The following is a 21628-nucleotide window of genomic DNA, read 5'->3' as shown; positions in this document are numbered from 1 at the left end:
GCACAGAGCTGCACGCGGGGCTCGAACTCACGAGCCGTGAGATCATGACCCGAGCCCAAGTCGGATGCTTAACCAACTGAGCCATCCAGGCACCCCTATACTTTCTGCTTTAAAGAACTTTAAAGAACCACCCAGTGTTTGGAATGAGGGGAAGCTGGAATTTGGTAGCCCAGACATCCATCCAATCATTCATGTTAGACGCCTGCAAATTTTTAATACCGTCTCCTCCCCCACCCTCCATATCCAATTAAACACAAAATAGCTTGTAAATTTGGGGTTACAGATTCATGTCAGAGCTATCGTTGAGAAATTTATATTCTTGCTTCTGGAAGCAGCCAACTCCACATCAGAATCCCAGCTTACCACTTCCCAGCCACGTGGATTTTCGGGAGGTGACTTAACCTCCTGGGGTCTCGATGTCTCCATATACAAAACTGGATAATAAATAATGATTCCTACTTTGTAGGACAGCTATGAGAAATTAAATACAAAGAAGTACAGAAAATATTTAGCTCGGGGCTCCTGGCATAATACCTGTTCAGTAGATACAGGTTAGTGATTCGTTTTGTTCTCTCCGTCTCTACGGCATCCATCATTCCACGCCGAACCTGCCACATTTTCTCTTGATCTTCCTGCACCTCTCCCCTGGGCCCCTCTCATCTAGCTCACAGCAGTCAGATGCATTTTAAAAACGTATGCCAGACCATGCCATTCCTTTGCTGAAAACCCTTCAAAGGCTTTGCTTTTTTTTTTTTTTTTGAGAGAGAGAGAGCATGAGCGGGAAGAAGGGCAGAGAGAGAGAGGGAGTCACAGAATCCAAAGCAGGCCCTGCACTGTCAGCACAGAGCCCGATGCCAGGCTCGAACTCACCAGCCATGAGATCATGACCTGAGATGGAGTCAGCGCTTAAGGGGCTGAGCCGCCCAGACGCCCTTAAGTTACTTAAGTTCTTAAGTTACAGAGATCAAAATGCTAACACACTCGGGGTTCTTCGTGCCTCTAGCCTCATCCTGCCCTGTTCTCCCGTCACTTGCTATGGTTTGAACCAGGGGTCGGCAAACTTTTTCTGTAAAGTGCCACATAGGAAATGCATGGCCTCTGTCACAATTACTCACATCTGTTGATTTAGCAAGAAATCAATCATACAATAGACATAAATGTGTTCCAATACAACTTTCTTATGGAAATGGCAATTTAAATTTCATGTAATGTTCACGTACCATGAAATATTGTTCTTCTTATTCTTTTCAAGTATTTAAAAGTGCATGAGCCACTCTTAGCTCGTGGGCTGCACAGAACAGGTGTGGTAGGGTAGATTTGGCCCACAGTGTGCAGTTTGCTGAGCCCGGGACAAACCACACGGGTCTTTCTTAGTTCCTGGCAGGAACCAAGCCTAGTTTGCATGTGCTCTCTTCCTTCTCCCTCTGTATTCAGTCAAGTCTGAATTCAAGTCTCAATTTAAAATTTTTGCCAGGGCACCTGTGTGGCTCAGTCGGTTAAGCATCTGACTTCAGCTCAGGTCATGATCTCGTGGTTGGTGAGTTCCAGCCCTGTGTTGGGCTCTGTGCTGACAGCTCAGAGCCTGGAGCCTGCTTCAGATTCTGTGTCTCCCTCTCTCTCTGCGCCTCCCCCACTCACGAAAGTGGAGAGGAAGAGCTGTCAGACACGCTCTGTCTTTCTCAAAAATAAACATTAAAAAAAAAAAAAATTTTTGTGAATCCTTTTATTTTGTTTTCATTTTTTTTTTAGAGAGAGAGAGAGAGAGAGAGAGAGAGAGAGAGAGAGAGAACACCTGGAGCAGAAGAGGGCCAGAGAGAGAGGAAGAGAGAGAACCTCAAGCAGGCTCCATACGAGGGGCTCGATCTCACAACCCTGGGATTGTGACCTGAGGCGAAATTAAGAGCTGGACGTTTAACCAGCTGACCCACCCAGGTGCCCCCAAATCTCAACTTAAATGTTACTTCTTTAGGACAACTCTCTTGATCTTCGTAAAGCAGGTGACATCTTTCCACTACTCACTGTCATATGACTTTTCCCTCATAGCAGTTAATAATTTTATCAAGTAAATAAGTATTTAATTATTAGTTTAAGGTTCGCTCCCCTCCCAATACAGTGTCAGCTCTACGCTGGCAGGGGCCATATAGACTCCATCACAGTACGACCCCAGCGCAGGCTGGCAAAATGCCTCGCCCATGAAAGATACTCAGTAAATCTCTGCTGAATCAATATTTTATCTGTTTACGTTTATAAGTAATGTAAGGGCAGAGATCATGTTTATTTTTTCGCAATCCCTATTGCTTGATCACGGTAAATCCTCAAGTATTTGTTGAAGGCGAAAATGGTGTAAGGTTTTACGACAGAATCCGCCTGGTGCTCACTTACAGTCAATTGCTGAAAAATACACAGCTGGGTGTAGGGTGGTTTGGAAGACAAAACAAGTGGAAACGAAGTAGCAGATGGGAGGCTTCCTCCATCTACCAAGATCTGACCGGGCAGAGAGCAGTCTGAACAAAGATCGGATGTGAGAGAACAGTTCAGCAGGTGATTGGACTGATTGGCGGGTGGGGGAAGGTTAAGAGAAACAGTCTTACCCGTAGGTATGAAAGAGTTTATTTTAGATTGAAGTGCTTTATAAAGGTTCAGCTAGCCCCATGATTTGTCATAACACTGGAAGCAAATTCCCCATGAGTTCTGCAGAAGGAGGAGCCACCAGCCCAGAGTAGAGCAGAAGGCAGCTGTGTTCTTGTAGCCCTCAGAACTAGAACCCGGAACCAGACCACAGCATGGAAACGATAAACCAGGTGGAACAAGGGATGGCCGGGTGACCAGCAGAGAACATCTGTAAGGCCAAGGAGGAGTAGCACAAGTACCAAACTGGATTTTAACAATACCTAAGATTCAGAGTGCTTGTGATCTCCTGGAAAAGTCTAAATAATTTCTCTATCACAAAAAAAGGACTCTAAGTTAAAAAAAATTTTTTTTAATGTTTATTCATTTTTGAAAGAGAGAGAGAGAGAGAGAGAGAGAGAAAGCAAGCGGGGAGGGGCAGAGAGAGAGAGGGAGACACAGAAGCCAAAGCAGGCTCCAGGCTCTGAGCGGTCAGCACAGAGCCTGACGCAGGGCTCGAACCCACGAACCAGGAGATCATGACCTGAGCCGAAGCCAGACACTTAACTGACTGAGCCACCCAGGCACCCCTGGACTCTTTATGTCTTAAACATAAAGAAAATATTCTTTTTGTTTGTTTGAGAGAGAGGAGTGGAGGAGACAGAAAGAGAGAGAGGGAGAGAGAGACCACACGCATTGGGAGGGGCAGAGGGTGGGAGAAAACCCAAGCAGGCTCCACATTCAGCATGGAGCCCCACTCTGGGCTCAATCTCACTACGGTGAGATCACGACCTGAGCCAAAATCAAAAGTCGGACATTCAACTGACTCAGCTACTCAAGGGCCCCCCAAATATTATTATAAATACCCTTGTCCCTGTGAGTTGGGGAAAGGTTGACTTTGTCCCAGTTCTACATTTAGGAAAACTGGCTGATGTTCAGTTTTTCATCCTACTTGAGAGAATAATTTTCTCATGGCAGATTCTCCATGAGGTCCCCAGACTTTCGCGTAAAACTATACTTGTGTTTTTATTGGCAATATTGATGTTTCATGACAGTATCAGCGGGAATAATCATTTGACCCTGCAAATAGTAGCATTTGCGCGCGCACACACACACACACACACACTCTTACATGTGCACATGTGAAGGAAGATGACTGTGGCCGGCTTTTGGCATTTCCGAAGTGGTTAAAATTAGGATCCCACTGCTTTTGAAAAATACCAAATTTGAAGGCTTCAAACCTTCTTTGCCTTATTTTATAGGTTCTAAACATACAACTTTGGCCTGAGATAAACATAAGGCAGAGCACGTGGTACAAAGTGGTCACCATAGAAATACATCTACCGTGATCACTCTGAGATTCCAACAAGTTCCAAGAATTCACAAAGTACAATTTATACTTTATGTAGATGATATCGTCTACACTTTTGTAGATTATATCGTCTCATTTTATAAGCATCCACCCTTGTTTGGGGAGTGCCCATAAAGGACTGCCAGCGGAAGGATTACGTTGGAGTTTTCTAGTGGTTAAGTCATCACAGCTATAAATAGTCATAAGATTAAAAGTTATCCTCAGTGATTCTGAAGGACAAAATTACGATGAGCTAATTTTTCACATTTAATAACAAGTTTTTGGAAGAGGGAGAGGCACAAATATTAAAGGTCAGTTTGTAGGAGTCTCCAATATGCTTCTGAGAAAAATTTTAAGCTAGTTACACATAGGGAAAATTTCCTGCAAAAGGGGTTCAAGCGATTTGTACGCTGAAAAGAAACTACCACCGCCATTCGAGCTGCTGTCTAGCAGATGTTTCTTCCTTAATAGTGTACCGCTAAACAGTACTAACATTTGGTAACTCAAAGAATTTTCTAGAAGGCAATAAGCTCCTTGGAGGTGCAAATAATTGCTTTCTCTTCTATACTAAGCAAAATTTCTGGAGGAAATAAGTCACTATTGTTACAGTTATTTTTCTCTTTGCATATGTATCCTACTTTGGGACACTATGCAAGTAAATTGTGTGTGTGTGTACCTGTGTATATGTGTGTGGCGGGCGGGGGGGAAGTGGGGGAATCTAAAGAGAATCAGTTTCCAGAGCAGTAACAATCTGACAACAATGTAGCAACACCTTGTGGCCAGAAGAGGTAAACCCCATGCTAAATTAAAGAAACAATTTCATTCTTTGAAAATGGATTAGGACTATAGCAGATTTTGGGGGTATGTTTTAATGGGAAATCTTTTATTGAATGCTGTAAGGCAAATAAATGTAGAACAAATTCTCAGAAAGAGAGAATGTAATCCAGGAACAATATAAATCTAGCAAAAATAATCGAATTCATATTTGGTCTGCTACAAGTGAAGACAAGATATTGCGGAAACACAATTTGAGAAGAAAAGCAGGAGTGAAAGTGACCTCAGGAATCCTGAGACGTTTGCTTTAATCACCTTACCACTGAAGAGTAAAGAATCACTGGAATGATTTAATTTTTTTCTTCCAAGTTTATTTTCCATCAGTTTCTCATTAGCCATGCCCCTCCCAAGTCTCCCAGGGAATCGGTGAATATTAATTAGCATAACCTAGTCGCAACACAGATAGAAGGTTGATAGAGCCAAGACCTGGAGAAATTCTGAATTTTTCTATCATCTACACATGAAAGCAGAAGCCTCATCATAAATAAAACAGTTTCTTTTAAATTATGTGGGACCCACAAGACAGCGCAGTCAGTGGTCCCCCAAGTTACACTTTGGCTAAAAAGCAAACATCCGAAGAGATCCTGAAAAAAGATCTTTTTTTCCTCCAGAGAGGTCAAAGGTAAAGGCAGGAAGGACCACACACAGCCTGCTTCCACTATATCAAACCAAATAATCAATAACGTATACTGTGTACCCACCATGGCCACGTATCAGCGATTTTCTGACTGAGGGCATTGGCAATAATCCAAAAAGTCACATTATGTTGGGAGGCTTCCAGTAGTTTGTGATAAGTAATTTTATGAGACAATGTATACATACTCTATATAAAAGAAAAGTGTTGTTGGGGTACCCGGTGGCTCAGTCGGTTAAGCGTCCGGCTTCAGCTCAGGTCATGATCTCGCGGTTCAGGAGTTCAAGCCCCGCGTCGGGCTCTGTGCTGACAGCGCAGAGCCTGGAGCTGCTTCGGATTCTGTGTCTCCCTCTTTCTCTGACCCTCCCCCGTTCATGCTCTCTCTCTCCCTGTCTCAAAAATAAATAAGTGTTAAAAAAAAAAAAAAAATCTCATCCTTCCGTCTCTTCCCGGGCTGGAGACAACAAAGAAGCCCATCACACAGATGACATTCAAAACTCTTGCGACACACGCAGACGAGCGCATACCTGAAGGTAAGCTGATGCGATGTCCGTCTTTGAGCTTTAACCGACTCCGCCTGAACTTTCCCTTCCTCTTCTTGACGTTGGGCTTCTCCTGGTTTAACTGGAAGATCAAAATGTTGAGCTCCCGCTCCAGCACGTCGATCTCCCGCTCGGCCAGCTGCTGCTCCCGCCGCTTGAGCAGCGCCTCCTGGGACTTCTGCTGGAGGGCGGCCCGGGTCAGCTCCTCCTCGCGGGACCGCAGCTCCTGGGGCACAGAGCACGCGATGTAAGCAAGAAGCAAGTGGGGGTGGCTCTTCTCCAGCTCAGCCCCCCGCCGCCCTGGTCCTCTCGGGGCAGCAGCCTTGGCAATCAGGACTGCAGGAGCTAAGACCTCCCCGGCCCAGCACTGACTCAGACTACAAGCAATCTGCCTGCGCTCTGCGTCCTGAGTCTCAGGGTCCCCAAAAGGCGTCACCGATTTTTCAAACCCGATTTTAACACTTCTCCCTCCTCATCACTGGCCCTCATGATCACCTGACACGGAAAGTGTTCAGTAACATAGAGCAACAGAGGACAGAGGTGATCGACCCATTTCCCAAATAAAGCCAAACGGTAAGACTTGACTGATTAAAGGAGAATCATTCTACTCATGAAAGACCACAGTTCAGATTTCTCTACCTGGGAAGAACTTCGTTGGGTTATTTAAGGATTTGCTTAGGGGTTAAAAAAATCCTGGTGGAGAGATTCCAGGAACAACAAAGCTAATGGGTCAGAAGGCAGCGGAAGGCCCAAGAGAAATGAAAATGAGCATCCCTAAAATTGTAAGCCCATGGAAAATGAATTTTTCAGGACCCCATGGATGAATGAGAAGTATCACTTCTGACACAGATCGCATGAATTAGCTCATGAAGGCCGCTCTGTCACAATTAAAGTCTAGCTTCCAAAACTCGGCTTTGGTTTCAGAATTATTTAGCTTCATAGAAAGCCCATGAATTAAAGAATACAGTTAATCCTTGAAGAACACTGAGTTGGGAGCATTGACCCTCCCCACCCCCACCTTGCCATGGAAAATCCATATATAACTTTTGAGCCTTCAAAACCTAACCACTAATAATAGCCTACTGTTGCTGAGAAGTCTTACCAACCACATAGTCAATTAACACGTATTTTGTATGTTACATGTATTACAGAGTGTATTCTTACAATAAACGAAGCTATAGAAAAGAAAATGTTTAATGGAGAGAAGATATATTTACAGTCCTGTACTGTATTTATTGAAAAAAGCCACATATAAGTGGACCCACATAGTTTAAACCTGTGTTGTTCAAAGATTGTTCCTATTAGGAAAAAAGTACTCAATAGTAAAACCAAGAACTCTACCAAGTTTTAAAATCACACTTCCACTCTTATTTCATTTCTATAAAATGTTATGTGTGTCTTTTTTTTTTTTTTTTAATGTTTACTTATTTTTGAGAGAGAGACAGAGTGTGAGTGGGAGAGGAGCAGAGAGAGAGGGAGACACAGAATCGGAAGCAGGCTCCAGGCTCTGAGCGGTCAGCACAGAGCCCGACGTGGGGCTCGAACTCACGAGCGATGAGATCACGGCCGGAGCCGAAGTCGGCTGCCTACCGACTGAGCCACCCAGGCTCCCCTAAAATGCTCTCTTCTTTACCAGAGACATAAATGTTCCTTTTAGTGCTGAACTTCTTTCTCTTCTTGATTACCCTGCTACTAAATCAAGCAGTCATACTGAAATCAAGGCATTTACAAACTTTTATTTACACTGCTCCAGAAAATTTAATCTTAGACTATCCCAACACCAGAAGCTTTGTTAGAAACTATAGATGCCATCTCAGATGTAGCTTTGAGCTAGGAGCTGTGAGAGCTCCGAGGACTGGGCAAACATATCACACTTTATATAAGCAGCCACACTTGATACAGCCCATGTCAAGAATACTGATACAGAAACAAAACAAAACAAAACAAAAAAACACTCTAAAATAGAGGCTCATGGAAGAAACCAGAGCTGAGGCATGGGATTAAAATGTCAACTCAAGTCTGCTAATCCCTTGGACTTTTTATAGAAGGGCTCAATGAATACATGGAGGCTGTCAGTACAATTATCACAGAGGAAAAACAGAAGACCCTCATTCCGTAAATAAATATAATAATATCAAGAAGAGACTGAGGAGTTCTAAAAAAAACAAAAAAAATTATTTATTCAGATCAAACAAATTCTGAATTTATTGTTAATTTGCAAAGTGGGCTGAAATTCACCTTTGAAACATTCTTAAAATTTGCTTTTTCTAAACAAAGCTCACAAAATTGCAAAAGATTTACTTAACACCGGTTGATATTCAAGTCACTTCTGCTAATATGTACCAGCTGATTCTTATTTATAAGCAGATCAGTATTTCTTCGTTACATTATGCTGGACGTAAATTACTATATACTACATGAAAGGAAAAGAAAACGAAGAAAATGCTACATATTAGAAAAAATTCTGAAATCTGTTATATAACTGATGGCTTTTTCCAACCAGTTTGTCCAAACTGAAGACCTTACCATCGTGTATTTGGGGACAAAAGATACTTTCCAGTCAACTTTCAATGTCTAACTCATTACTGTCTGCCCTTTTGTTAAGATATTACTTTTCAGTGGTGTTGATATCAATCCAATTAGCTATTATGGAATGAAATGGCATAAGGTACAGATAAGGCCAGCAAATTCAATTAGGCTTTTTGTGTGTTACTACTACAATAATTGAAGAAGAAACCATTTTTAATTCCGGGTCCCGGGCGAAAATGTGGATCCCCTGGCTATGGCTTTATAAGTTAAAAACAAACAAACACTTGCCCGAGACTTAAGAGAAAAAAAATAAGATCAAAGAGAAAACAGCCAAAGTACTCTTCTTTCTGAATGCATTTTAAAACATTCAAAAGTAAAAGAAAAAAAAAGGCTGGAGTATTAGAACCCCTTCGAATACTTTGAAATTATGAAGCATACACAAAAATTCTTTTGGTTGCTGAGATTTCTAAGCAGTAATATTTGTTTAATTGCTTGGCACAGGCCAGTCTAGTAATGGCAAATCCAGATTCCTGGCAGATGTTAATCATTAATGGCGGCATGTCTTCCAATAGTGGTTCAAAAACAGGTGCATGGACCCAGTGCACAAAGACAGACACACAAAGATAAGCACCCAGGAATTTAGGGAGGAACCGATATCCGTGGAGGCTACAGTTTACTGAGTAACGCAGAGCACAGCCAAGTTACTGACCATTAATTCCAAGTCTGACGCCTCCTACCTTAAGCAATCAGTGAACGAGAAAGGGAGATAGTGCACGTACACCCTGCTCTCGACTCTGTCGAGAAAGACACAAGTAGAAGAAATCTTTGAGCAAAATCCAAGAACAAAAAACCCCCAAAAAGCATTATAGATTCTCTTCAATTTTGAGTCAAAGGCTCATAAGATACCATAAATGTGGTATTTCAAGGAGCACTGCACAGATATCACATAGAAAGAGAAAGCAAGGACGCCATGAGAGGACAGCTCAAAAATGATTCCAAAGAATAATAAAGAAACTACTGTAAACCCCCACATGGAGAAAGGGAAGACACGCATTCTTGAAGGATGCTTTTTGACTTTTATACAATGTAAAGTAAGAATTAATTCACTGGATATCCTTCTATCTGGCAGTGTCATGAATAATTATCAATAATTTAAAATAAGTAAATTAGATAAAAATCATCGTTATTAATAACATCACCTCTAAATTTTAAATCCTGTGACTTCTTTTATTTTTCCTCTAAGTTCACTCCCATTCCCCAAAATCTTTTTTTTTTTTTTTTTTTTAATTTTTGCTATTAAACATCTAATCTTAGAATTCCTGAAAACATTTTGGGGAAGTGTGAAAACAAAACAAAACAAAACAAATCAGTATTTTTCTCGACCATGTTAAGTGAACGAAAATGTATTAAAGTTTCCAAGAACCTATTAATAATATCGCGGAAAGTAATCCTTCGATGAAACACAAGATTTAAAAGCTAATCTGGCCGGTCACTTTCAAGCATTTTCCTGCTCAGAGGAGCCCAGTTTCCCGAACGACTGGGCCAGGGATTGGCAGCGGCTGTTAGAAGCTGCTCTGGTTCCAATCAAAGCCACCGCTTTCTTTGGCACTTGCCAAGTAATGGGCACTGCTCTCAGCCCTGTGCACACACCACGGGGTTAAGCCCCACACCACCCCAGGGAGCCGGCAGCGTGACTGTGACCTTTAAGGGGTTGGAGGTGAGCAGGGAGGGAAGAGCCCCGGGTCCAGCCAGCTGTCTGGCTCCAGTCGTAACCGCTTCGCTAGACTGCTATGGATTTTGGCACTCTGCTAAAAACTTGTATTAAAAAAAGGGAGGGGGAAGGGGTCTATCGTTGTTTTTAGAATCCCATTTCGATATCCCCTTTCGTCTGTGTGGCTCCCTCGAGGGAAGGAAGCTGAATGCAGTCTACTGAGCCACCGTCTGCTCGAAGCGTCAGAAAGTTGTTGATTCCCAGACCACATTTTCTTATATTAAATATAATTTATTGTCAAATTGGTTTCCTTGTAAAACCCAGTGCTTATCCCAACAGGTGCCCTCTTCGGTGCCCATCACCCACTTTCCCCTCTCCCCCACCCCCCATCAACCCTCAGTTTGTTCTCAGTATTTAAGAGTCTCTTATGGTTTGCCTCTCTCCCTCTCTGTCATTTTCCCCCTTCCCCTCCCCCATGGTCCTCTGTTAAGTTTCTCAAGATCCACATATGAGTGAAAACATGTAGTATCTGTCTTGCTCTGCCTGACTTACTTCACTTAGCATAATACCCTCCAGCTCCATCCACACTGCTGCAAATGGCCAGATTTCATTCTTTCAAATTTTCAATTTTCTCATTGCCAAGTAGTATTCCATTGTATATATAAACCACATCTTCTTTATCCATTCATCAGTTGATGGACATTTAGGCTCTTTCCATAATTTGTCTATTGTTGAAGGTACTGCTATAAACATTGGGGTACAAGTAAGTGCCCCTATACATTAGCACTCCTGTATCCCTTGGGTAAATTCCTAGTAGTGCTATTGCTGGGTCATAGGGTAGATCTATTTTTAATTTTTTGAGGAACCTCCACACTGTTTTCCAGAGCAGCTGCACCAGTTTGCATTCCCACCAACAGCGCAAGAGGGTTCCCGTTTCTCCAGACCACATTTTATTATTTAAAAAAATTCTTTTTAACATTTATTTATTATTGAGAGAGAGAGAAACACACACACAGAGCATGAGCAGGGGAGGGGCAGAGAGAAGGGGAGATACAGAATCCAAAGCAGACTCCAGGCTCTGAGCTGTCAGCACAGAGCCTGATGCAGGGCTTGAACTCACAAACTGCGAGATCATGACCTGAGCCGAAGTTGGTCACTCAACCAACTGAGCCACCCAGGCGCCCCATCAGACCACATTTTAATCCCTGGAGCTTTGACCCAAGAGGCCCTACTTCCAAACTCTGCAACATGAACCCCCTGAGTTCTTCCAGTATTCCAGGGTAGCCCCTGCAATTACCATTCCCTTCTGCACCCCTTCTGTTCTTTGTCCAGACTTGATTTCCAGGTCCTCCTTCTGCCTTCCAGGCCATCTTCCTTGGGAGGCTCTTTAAAACCTGATGCCAACAGTCAAACCCACTGTCTAAGGCTGCATCTGCCAGTTTTGCATTTTCCAACTTACAAAATACTGAAAAATCTAAGAAGGGGCTGAATTATCTAAGCCTACTACTTGAAAAAAAATGACTTCAGGAAAAAATAAGTGACTTCAGCAGTTTACATATTTCTCTCTAACCTTTATTTTAATCACTTAAAATTAGGAAATATTTAAAATATACTACAATCAGAGAGAACAGCAAATACCCACACACTCACTGTCAATATTTAACAGATGCTAAGGTTTTACCTCATCCGTTTCAGATCTGCTAAAGTCTCATATGCAGCACACGCTCTAAACTCTCTCCTCTCCCTCTTCTTGTCTGCGGTTCCTTGGTTGCCCCGTAACCCTCCCTCATCCAGACCTTCAGACTTTCAGTACATCTGAATGGCACTGGTTTATGTGTTTTACCAATTTCCATAAATGGTATCTAGCGTAACTATCCTTCTGCAACTCACTTTTTCCACTCAATTTTACATTTGAGATTTATCCTCGTTGCAACATGTAGCTAGAATTCATTCATTTCGACTGGTTTGAAGATTTCCAGTCCGAATCAATACTGAATATACTGGATCAATACACAGCAGTTTGGGCATCTGTTCCCTGTTCATGGATACTGAGGCCAATCCCAGGTTTTCACTATCACAAACCACGCTTCAGTGAACAACCAAAACTTCCCCGGGCACACATGTGGGCGTCCCTCAAGAATATATAAGTAGAAGTTAAAGAGCTGAGTTGTAAACCTCTTCGATGGCATAAGATTCAGAATAGATTTCCAATACATACATCTAAATTCCCTGTTTCCCTTGAGTAATAATGGAGGTAATGATAATCGCTAGTATCACTCACCTACTAGAATACATTTCAGGTTAGAATACATTCAGGATATTAAGAAACTTTGCGTAGGTTAATGTAACGTATTTATTTACTATCTACCATGTGCTGAGTACTCTGTTCAGTGCCGTGGATGAAAACGACCAAGAATAAGATAGTGTAGCTGACTAATATATTATCTAGCAGAAATGGCAAACCAAGAATAAGTACGCAAGCTAATACTGAAGTCAGACTCAGCGCCAGCTGAGTGTGGGATGCTGTGACACACAGCTTATCTGGTGCATCTGGGTGAGGGGAGGGAGCTACAAAGGACTCACAGCCAAGGAGCCAGCAACTGTGAGGTGGGGCGAGAAGCTAAGGAGGGGACAGTATTCTGAACACACAAGAGCATGTATCTGGAGCCCGAAGGTCAAGAGTGTGGTGCCATCAGAGGAACTGAATGGAATTCAGGATGGTTGGGACACAGTGAGGCTACATATGGAAGGACAAAGGAAATTAATAAGGGAAAGAAATTGGCCGCTGAAGAAGGATGCTCAGATTTGCATTGTAGAAGGGCCACTGGAGGTGAGGGGACCAACTGGGGGAGCAAGACTGGACGCAGGACAACCAGGTGGGATGCTGTTGCAGTGACGCAGGTGGTAAAGCGAGGACAACAGGGATTAGGGGAGGGATTCCCACTGATGGTCTCTGTCACACAGGAGACCACCAGAAACATCTTCAAAGCCCTTGGAGGCCGGGTACCAATGAGAACAGTAATCTGTCCGTCACAGAAAGAAGAAAGCAGAATGAAGGAAGATCGGGTAGGGGTGAGGGGTGGGTTCTGACTTCGGTGTTTGGCTGGAAATGGTGCCAAGATCCACGTCTAGCCCCTTTTAAAAACTTGTCCACAAGATCCCAGACCCCTAGCCTGCCATTCTAAGGACCTCAAGAAAAGAGACTGTCGTAATTATATTTGTCTTCCAGGACTCTAATACTGCTCCCAGCACAAAGTACATAGTCAGTACATGTTTGCTGGGAAAACACAAAACAGAACATAACCTTGAAACTCACAACAGTTTCCCCATGGACACGGTTTTAAGTTGTATGTATTTTTTAGAAAACAATTTACACGTTGGGGAGACCCTGTGACATGCCTGGGAGTGATTCCCAATTCAGTAAGACAACAGTAGACCTAAGCTTCTCAAAGACAGAATCTGGGCATGCGACGTCTTGGTGTCACGCACAGTATTATAAAAACCAGGTCAAGAAATGTTTATGCATGGGGCGCCTGGGTGGCTCAGTCGGCTAAGCGTCCGACTTCAGCTCAGGTCATGATCTCGTGGTCTGTGAGTTCGAGCCCCGTGTTGGGCTCTGGGCTGACGGCTCGGAGCCTGGAGCCTGTTTCAGATTCTGTGTCTCCCTCTCTCTCTGACCCTCCCCCGTTCATGCTCTGTCTCTGTCTCAAAAATAAATAAACGTTAAAAAAAAAAATGTTTATGCACATATATTCAAACCACAGCTTGTTATTCCCTCTTTGCACTTGGGTTGACCATAGACCTTTAGTATTACAGTCAATATAAAAGTCTAGACATGTAATACAGAGCCTCTCTGCCTCAGTCCAAGTTACTCTAGCATGAGGGAATGATTCTCAGCCATGTTTTAATGTTGTAAATTTGAATCAGCAAGTGGGTTCTTTATTTAGCAAAGCATTACTGCCCTCTTAAAAAAGAATTCTACTATTTTAGAATCACAAATGTATGAGGTATAAAAATTCCTTCCTGGACAACTGCATGGCTTTGTAAAGGTTATCAAAAACTTGCGATGTTGTACTTTAGCCCAGACATTTCTTGCACATACAAACAGAACTTAACCTCTCGGATAATTATACACTTTGGACGGGCAGAATAAGGCTTGATTCATCAAAATGCTCAAGTACTACAAAAGGGTCTTCAAAAAATTAGTGCTGAACCTATAGCACAGAACCGTGCTGTAAAGTTGGGGTTCTTAGGGGCCGTGAAGTCACTGTGTCACCAAAGGAGACCATGCTAATTGCATTCACTTCCCAACCAGTCTGCCTTCCAATTGGGTATACCTTTACTTCTCCTAGTTCACTGTGTATGTGGTGGCATAAATGCAGCCTCAGGTATGTTTCACATAGATGTTTATTTAGTGCTTCTTAAAATAAACAAACCAACCGGAACTTAACTCATCATACTAAAAGGTTCAAAAATTATACTTTCCCAGTTTCTCCAGCAAGGCACTGCTTTGGAGATAAAAGGGTGTGTGTGTGTGTGTGTGTGTGTGTGTGTGTGTGTGTGTATGGGGGGGTGTCTAGCATAAGAAAGGCTTTAAAAGATACAGTCAAAAACTTTAAAAAGACACCTTTGTGACAAACTGTGACATTTATAGAGTATTACATGACATCAAGGAATTACTGTTACTTTTTGAGATAATAATGGCAAGAAAGTTATTTCTAAAATTCTTACCAGTTAGAGATGCCTGTTTTAAGATTTAAGGGTAAAAGGACATGAATTGAGGATTTAAAGTATTCCATTTTTTTTTTTAAAAAGATGATAATGGGACTAAGAGATGTACAAAATGACAAAAAACTGACAATTACTAAAGCTGGTTAATTTATACCAAGGACTCAGTATGCTGTTCTCTCTTCTTCTAATTTTTTTTTTTTTTTTTTTTTTTTTTTTTTTTTTTACTTTTGAAAATTTCCCTAACAAAAGATTGTTTCTTTTCCAAAGATACATTTTGAGGACACTTCTGTTTTGCTTCGTTTTAGCTGGAAGGTAAGAATCCGTAAGTATTCATGTCTAAAAATCTTTTGCAATAGTGCTAACCGTGTTCTTGACTCATGTTTTCCATAATCCTCGCAAATGTGGGTATCTTCTGCAATGACTATATCTCTCTCACCTTTTCCTTTGTTCTCAGTTCATCAAACATTTGCTGAATTTCTAGCTTCCAGTCATCTTGCATGGAATGAAAAGATTCCTGAGGCAGGTCAGTCATAACTGCCTTTTCAATAGCAGTCAGTTGTTCAAGGATTAAGGGAAATGATGGACGAATGTGAGGGTCTTGTTGCCAGCACTCTAAAATAAACAAGAACCACATTAATTCCATTTCTTAGCACAGCCCAGATTTTCAGCCCATGCTGATGGTGTCTACTGAAGATCTGAAAAATCAACTGATGACGATTTTGAAAATTTTATTTTACACAGCATCCAGGTCAGTGGCACGTATACAATATTCGCTGTTAGGTAAGGCTCTTGTGGTTTCTCTTATACGACATGAATACTGGATGTGTGTGCTCCATGCTTCACCATGAACTGTGTGTATCAGGGGCCTAAGCTGCCCGGCCAGTGATTTACAGGTACGGAGTTCTAGAACTTGGCCCAAGAAACCCGAAATCTGTAAAATGTTATAATCACATGAGAGGTTCTAAGAAATGGCCTCGTAATGAAGGAAGGTAACTAGCTGCCTACAAAAGGAGTCAGTTAATTTTTAAAAGCTAAACATCAAATAGATAAGGTCATGGCAAAACCACGCCGGTTAAGATCGTAAAACATTTTTGATCATTAGGTGGAATTTAAAATAGCAGAATGGAGCCAACTAAATTCTGTCTTTGAACTTTAGTGCTGTACTTGGTGAAAACTTTATTACCATTCGGTTGGATTTTGTACATAAATGAGTCACTGATAAAACCGGATTGTTTTTTAAAAAGTGACTTAATCCATCAATGCTTTACCTGATGTCTCAGATTGAAGACAAGGTTTCGGATTCATAAAATGGTACAGTTGCTTAAAAGCATCTGAAAATTAGAATTACTGCTGTACCCAAAGTATCCAAAAGTACCCTTTTGGATACAAAATACACAGATGTTCTCCTGAGCGGTTCCCCTTGCCTCCACAGACCCACCGAAACAGGGGGGGGGGGGCACAGATACCTTTCATGAGCTTGGCAAACGGCTCAGGGCAGGTGGAAGGAATGGGCAAAGTGAGCTTATTGACGGCTACTCCGTAAGCCACGGCAAGCCCATCGATGCCACGGTAGGGGACTTCTCCCGTGAGCAGCTCCCACAGCAGGACTCCATAGCTGGAAAGCAAAATTGCCATGGAGTTAAATGGGTCAAAGGGTGTCTTTTTCTTCCAAACACAAGGGGTGGGATAAATGCATGTGGGCCCTCATTCAGCCCCGACTAAAAATCTTCCCTTCTGGGACGCCTGGGTGGCTCAGTCAGTAGAGCGTTAGACTCCCTTAATTTTATTTATTTATTTATTTATTTATTTATTTATTTATTTATTAAAAACTGATCTCCCATTTTAAGTTGTTATTTATTTTGAGAGAGAGAGACAGAGAGAGAAAGAGAGAGAGAGAGAGAGAGAGAGAGAATCCCAAGCAGGCTCTGCACTGTCAGCACACAGCTCAATGTGGGGCTCGAACCCACGAACTGTGAGTTTATGACCTGAGTGAAAATCAAGACTCAGATGCTTAACGGACTGAGCCACCCAGGTACCCCTAGCGTCAGACTCTTGATTTTGGTTCAGGTCATGATCTCATGGTTTGTGGGTTCGAGCCCCATGTGGAGCTCCACGCTGGCTATGGATCCTGCTTGAGATTCTCTCTCTCCCTCTCTCTCTGCCCCCACCCTCCCTCATGCACTCTCTCTCTAAAAAAAAAAAAAAGACCCTTCTCTTCCAACAAACCCTTTAGTGGCACGTATTCCAAGGTGCGAGGTGGGGTCTTCCACTGAACCCCGTTTAAACACACACAAGTACACACCTTCCCAGAAATCAGTTATGCATTAATTTACAGGAATTAAAACTATATAATGAATAGGAAGCATAGAAGCAGTACATAACTGAACTAAACGGATCCAGAACCAGGCCACACTTTGATGTGGTGTTTTGACGTTTCTCCTTCTATCTCATTTTTCCACACCAGGATTAAACCTCTTGAGGATTGTCAGGTCACTGAAGACATTAGCCCCACAAAAATCTCATGTTATGCACCATAGGACTTAGATAGAACCATGTTGACTATTTTTAAATGGTTGTTTTGAAATTGTTCATCTTTCTGCCTCTCCCTTTATATCTTAAGAGTTGTGTTCCTAATATTTCTACCATATTGCTTAAAAGTAATGGACAAAAAAAAAACCCCAAAAAAAAAATCAGCATGGGCCTCCCTGTGCCCACTAGTGGGACAAAACATCTCTTTTTTGTAACTCTGTATCCATTAGTACCTTAGTTTCCCTTTATAGTCTGCAAAACATGAAGTACAAATTAGCTTTTGTTAATACATGAAATATCAGCCACTCCAGACATCCCATTTGATTTTAAATCGAAACACACAGCCAGGTAAGGGATGGTCATGTTTTTTTGTTTTTTTTTAATTCTACTGACATAACAAGTACGGTCCTATTTACTTTTCTAATCTTTGAAAAAATCATTACCTTTATGTTTTAAAAAAAATATTTGAAATTTAGAGTGGTAACTTGATTCTCATTTCTTATGTTTGTTGCTTATATATAACGTGTAGACATAGTTTTAAAGACAGCAGACAGAAGGTAGAAAAATATGCCTAAAGAAAAGACCACACAGCTCAGAACAGCACCAAAAAAGCATTTAACTTTGGCTTTGGACTTGCTTTCTGAGTCTCATTAGATTATTTTCTGATCTAAAGAGATGCGGGGGACTCAGAGCATCACAAATATAATAGAACAAGCCCTTCATGAAGGCGTGGTCTGCAAAAAGCTGGAAACTCTCTGGACTCCAGGCTCAGATCATCCCGGATACAATAACCTCTCATTTACACACTTCTCTGTTAGTGTCTATTGGACTCTAGACACTATACCGAAAACGTTCAGAATAAGAACGTAGCCATGGTGGAATGTGCCCAATCAATGGGGCCTTGGGCATCCTCCAGCTGACGTTCTACCAGCTCTAAGTAAAGATGTTTGAGTCCCGAGGCCCCTGAGTCCAGGGCTTCCTGAGGCCGAGGAACAGGGCACCAGTGAAAGACAATTGGATCCTGACTCAGCAGACTGGAGTTGAGTTTCGGAAGTATCACTGCTTACTAGCTGTGTCTCCACTCACAAAGCCCTTAACAACTGATTGTGAATTAGCTGATCTATAAAATAATAGCGATATCTGTTCTGCCATCCCAAAGCTATTTTATATATTGTATATATATATATACTGTATATATATATATATATATATATATATACATACTGTTTTACATATATATACTGTATATATATATATATATATATATATATACTGTTTTATATTGAAAAAAGGGGAATATATAATGCAGTACTTGTAAATTATATAATGCCATAACTATTAGCAATTAAGTGGAAACCAGTATTTTCCAAAGGTAATGACCTGTTTGGTGCCTTAAAAATTATCTACATTATGGTGCATTAGCAGAGATACTTTAATTCCAAGAAGAAGTAAATTTTATAGACCAATCAACAAAAATCAAGTCAGAGCAGGAGACAAAAACAAAAACCTTAAAATAACTGGAAACTGTCTAAATTCAAAGCCACATCTTGCTATTCTCATTAGCACATAAGAAAACTAAAACAAACAAGAACAACAATATAACTTTGCTTCTTGGGAGTTTCTGCAAAGGAGTAATTCAAGACAGGTCCTTTTTCTGGAGAGCAGAGGGCTTATGTTAAGAATTGATGTCAAGAAATGGAACTATTTCAATGGGACTATCTTTAGAATGTAATGCATATGCTTCTGTCTGCTGCAAATGGGTAGGATACAGTATAAATAAGGCTGTCTCCTGAGAGTTCAATGGCCTGATGAGCCAGAGTGATGGTAGCAGGGGTCTGGCTCCCAGGCCTGGGATGTGAGTATAATACTACTTACCAGCTTTACAACCTTGAGGAGATTTCTTAACATCTCAGTGTCTTGGTTACCTATTCTGTGGAAGTGCAGTGATCGCAGAAGATATTGTGAAAATTCAATGACAACATGTCTAAGTTACTTTCCGGTGTAATAGCCAGTAAGGGGGAAGGACTGCGAGAGATGATCAATCCACTCACTAGTTAACGTACTCATCAATATGCTAGAATGCTAGTCTACTGCACAGAGTTAAGTCATGTCTCTTGAATGAAATCATTTAAAAAATTTTTTTTAGTATTTATTTTTGAGAGACAGAGAGAGAGAGAGAGAGACAAAGTACGAGTGGGGGAGGTGCAGAGAGAGAGGGAGACACAGAGTCTGAAGCAGGCTCCAGGCTCCGGGCCGTCAGCACAGAGCCGGACGTGGGGCTCAAACTCATGGACCGGACCATGAGATCATGACCTGAGCCGAAGTCGGACGCCTAACCGACAGAGCCACCCAGGCACCCCTGAATGAAACTATTTTTACGGGAATATTATAAAAGGAGATTCTAAGGCAAAGGAATGCGAAATTCAGAGAGGGGGCCTTCCCACCCGTCCGCATCCTGACATCCAAGGACTCAGAGTATGCTTGATGTATTAATGCGTTCTGCAGGTGTGTGGGGATGTTTGGTTCCACAACTAGGTGGCTCTAGAGGTCAGCAGTTTCTAGTCCTTTCCGTAGCACTTCATGTTTTTCTTCCTATCACCTACTTTGTTTTCAGCTGCCAACTTTTACCAGCTTAGCATCCCTCTCCCCCTTCTAGCTAGCTGCTTTTATTGAAAATCAGATCATCGAACATGTAAAACAGAGTTAGATATAAGCAGATTTTGAGAGAAGATGTGTCCAAGAAGTATATGGACTCAAGGAGCCCTATTTTGGCTAGCTTTAGATTTTTTTTCCTTTTCTTTTTGCTTATCTCTTGATTCTTCTCTGTTTACAATAGGTGAAAAGTTGCTATAAAGCATTTATACAGATAGTCCAGCATTTATACAGCTTGTAATCACACAGTTTGTAAAAGAAGCACACAAAATGGAAGGGTTATAGTCTTAAGTAATGTTACTTTGAATATAAAATTGGTCCTTGGTGTATGTATCAGTTTCTAGAGTCTTGAAGTACAATCTCCCACAAGAATCACCTGTTTCCCTGAAGTATTTTGGTATTATCGTATGGCCAAAAAACTACCGTGGGTCAATCAAGAAAAGCACATTTAATGTTTTGTAGGGAAACGTCTGCTCAGACTCCACCAGCAGAGAGTCTAATTTATTAAGTAAGGGATGAGACTCAAACACTTGTGTTTTCCAAAAACGGTCCTAAGACACTCTGGAACCCTAATGCAGTTGATAAATTTTTGAAAGGCCATAAGTAGAACAGTTAGGTCATACTGAAAATGCGGAGAATAAGCTTTAAAGAAATTTTCTTGGAACTTCTACCAACAGACGCTCTGCCACTAACGGGATGTGTGAATCGGAGAGAGGAATTTATGCAGCATCCAGTGATGACAGGGGGAAAACAATTTTTGTTGATCCCCAGTTTGGAAGTCGGATCTGAGTTCTACTCGCGGTCTTGCTACCAAACAGATACAAACTCTTAGCAAGTGACTCTTCTCTCGGCCTGAGTTTTTTCTTGTGTAAAAAAACTGGAGTTTTAGTCACTTTGCAAACTACGAGGATGGCTGGAGTCAAAAAGTCCGAGAACAACAAGTGTTGGTGAGGATGTGGGGCTGTCGAGAGCCGGATACACTGATCGTGGGTGCAAATAAGTGGTTTGGGAAGTGGTCTGGGAGCTCCTCGAACGATGACCACACACGGAGTTACCACATGGTGCAGCGGCTTCCTGCCTAGGTACAGACCCAAGAGAATTGAAACCTATGTCCTCACAACAACTTGTCCATGAATGTTCATAGCAGCCTTATTCAGAATCGCCAAAGAGCGGAAACAACTCAAATGTTTATAGCAGCCTTATTTGGAATCGCCAAAGAGCGGAAACAACTCAAGCCCATCAACTGATTAACGGACAAATGAAATGTGGCAATCTGCCCAATGGAATATTACTTGGCAATAAAGAAGGATATCCTGACTCATTCTCCAACTTGAACCTTGAAAACATGAGGCTAACCAAAAAAGCCAGTCACAAAGGACCACGGGTCGTATGACTGCACCTATAGGAAATGCCCAGAATACGCAAATCTGAAGCGACAAAATGTAGATTAGCAGTTGCCTGGGGCTGGGAGGGATGGGTGTGGGGAGTGATGGCTGCGCTGCGTAGGA

The 21628-nt window shown here is 41.9% G+C and overlaps 1 protein-coding gene across 2 annotated transcripts in view; it reads right to left on the bottom strand.

The window, feature by feature from the left end:
- Positions 1-21628, bottom strand: part of MAP3K21 (mitogen-activated protein kinase kinase kinase 21) — a 60212-nt gene that overhangs the window by 18905 nt on the left and 19679 nt on the right. For both annotated transcript variants that reach the window (XM_058696166.1, XM_058696168.1), the window contains exons 3-5: positions 16406-16554; positions 15376-15551; positions 5954-6194 (exon numbers count right to left, since the gene is read on the bottom strand). In XM_058696166.1, the coding sequence (XP_058552149.1) occupies positions 5954-6194; positions 15376-15551; positions 16406-16554 (566 nt within the window). The remainder of the gene's footprint in view (positions 1-5953; positions 6195-15375; positions 15552-16405; positions 16555-21628) is intronic.

This window comes from Neofelis nebulosa, chromosome 13 (genome assembly GCF_028018385.1).
Source record: "Neofelis nebulosa isolate mNeoNeb1 chromosome 13, mNeoNeb1.pri, whole genome shotgun sequence".
NCBI classification, from domain to species: Eukaryota; Metazoa; Chordata; class Mammalia; order Carnivora; family Felidae; genus Neofelis; species Neofelis nebulosa.
This window is presented reverse-complemented; position numbering and strand designations above follow the sequence as displayed.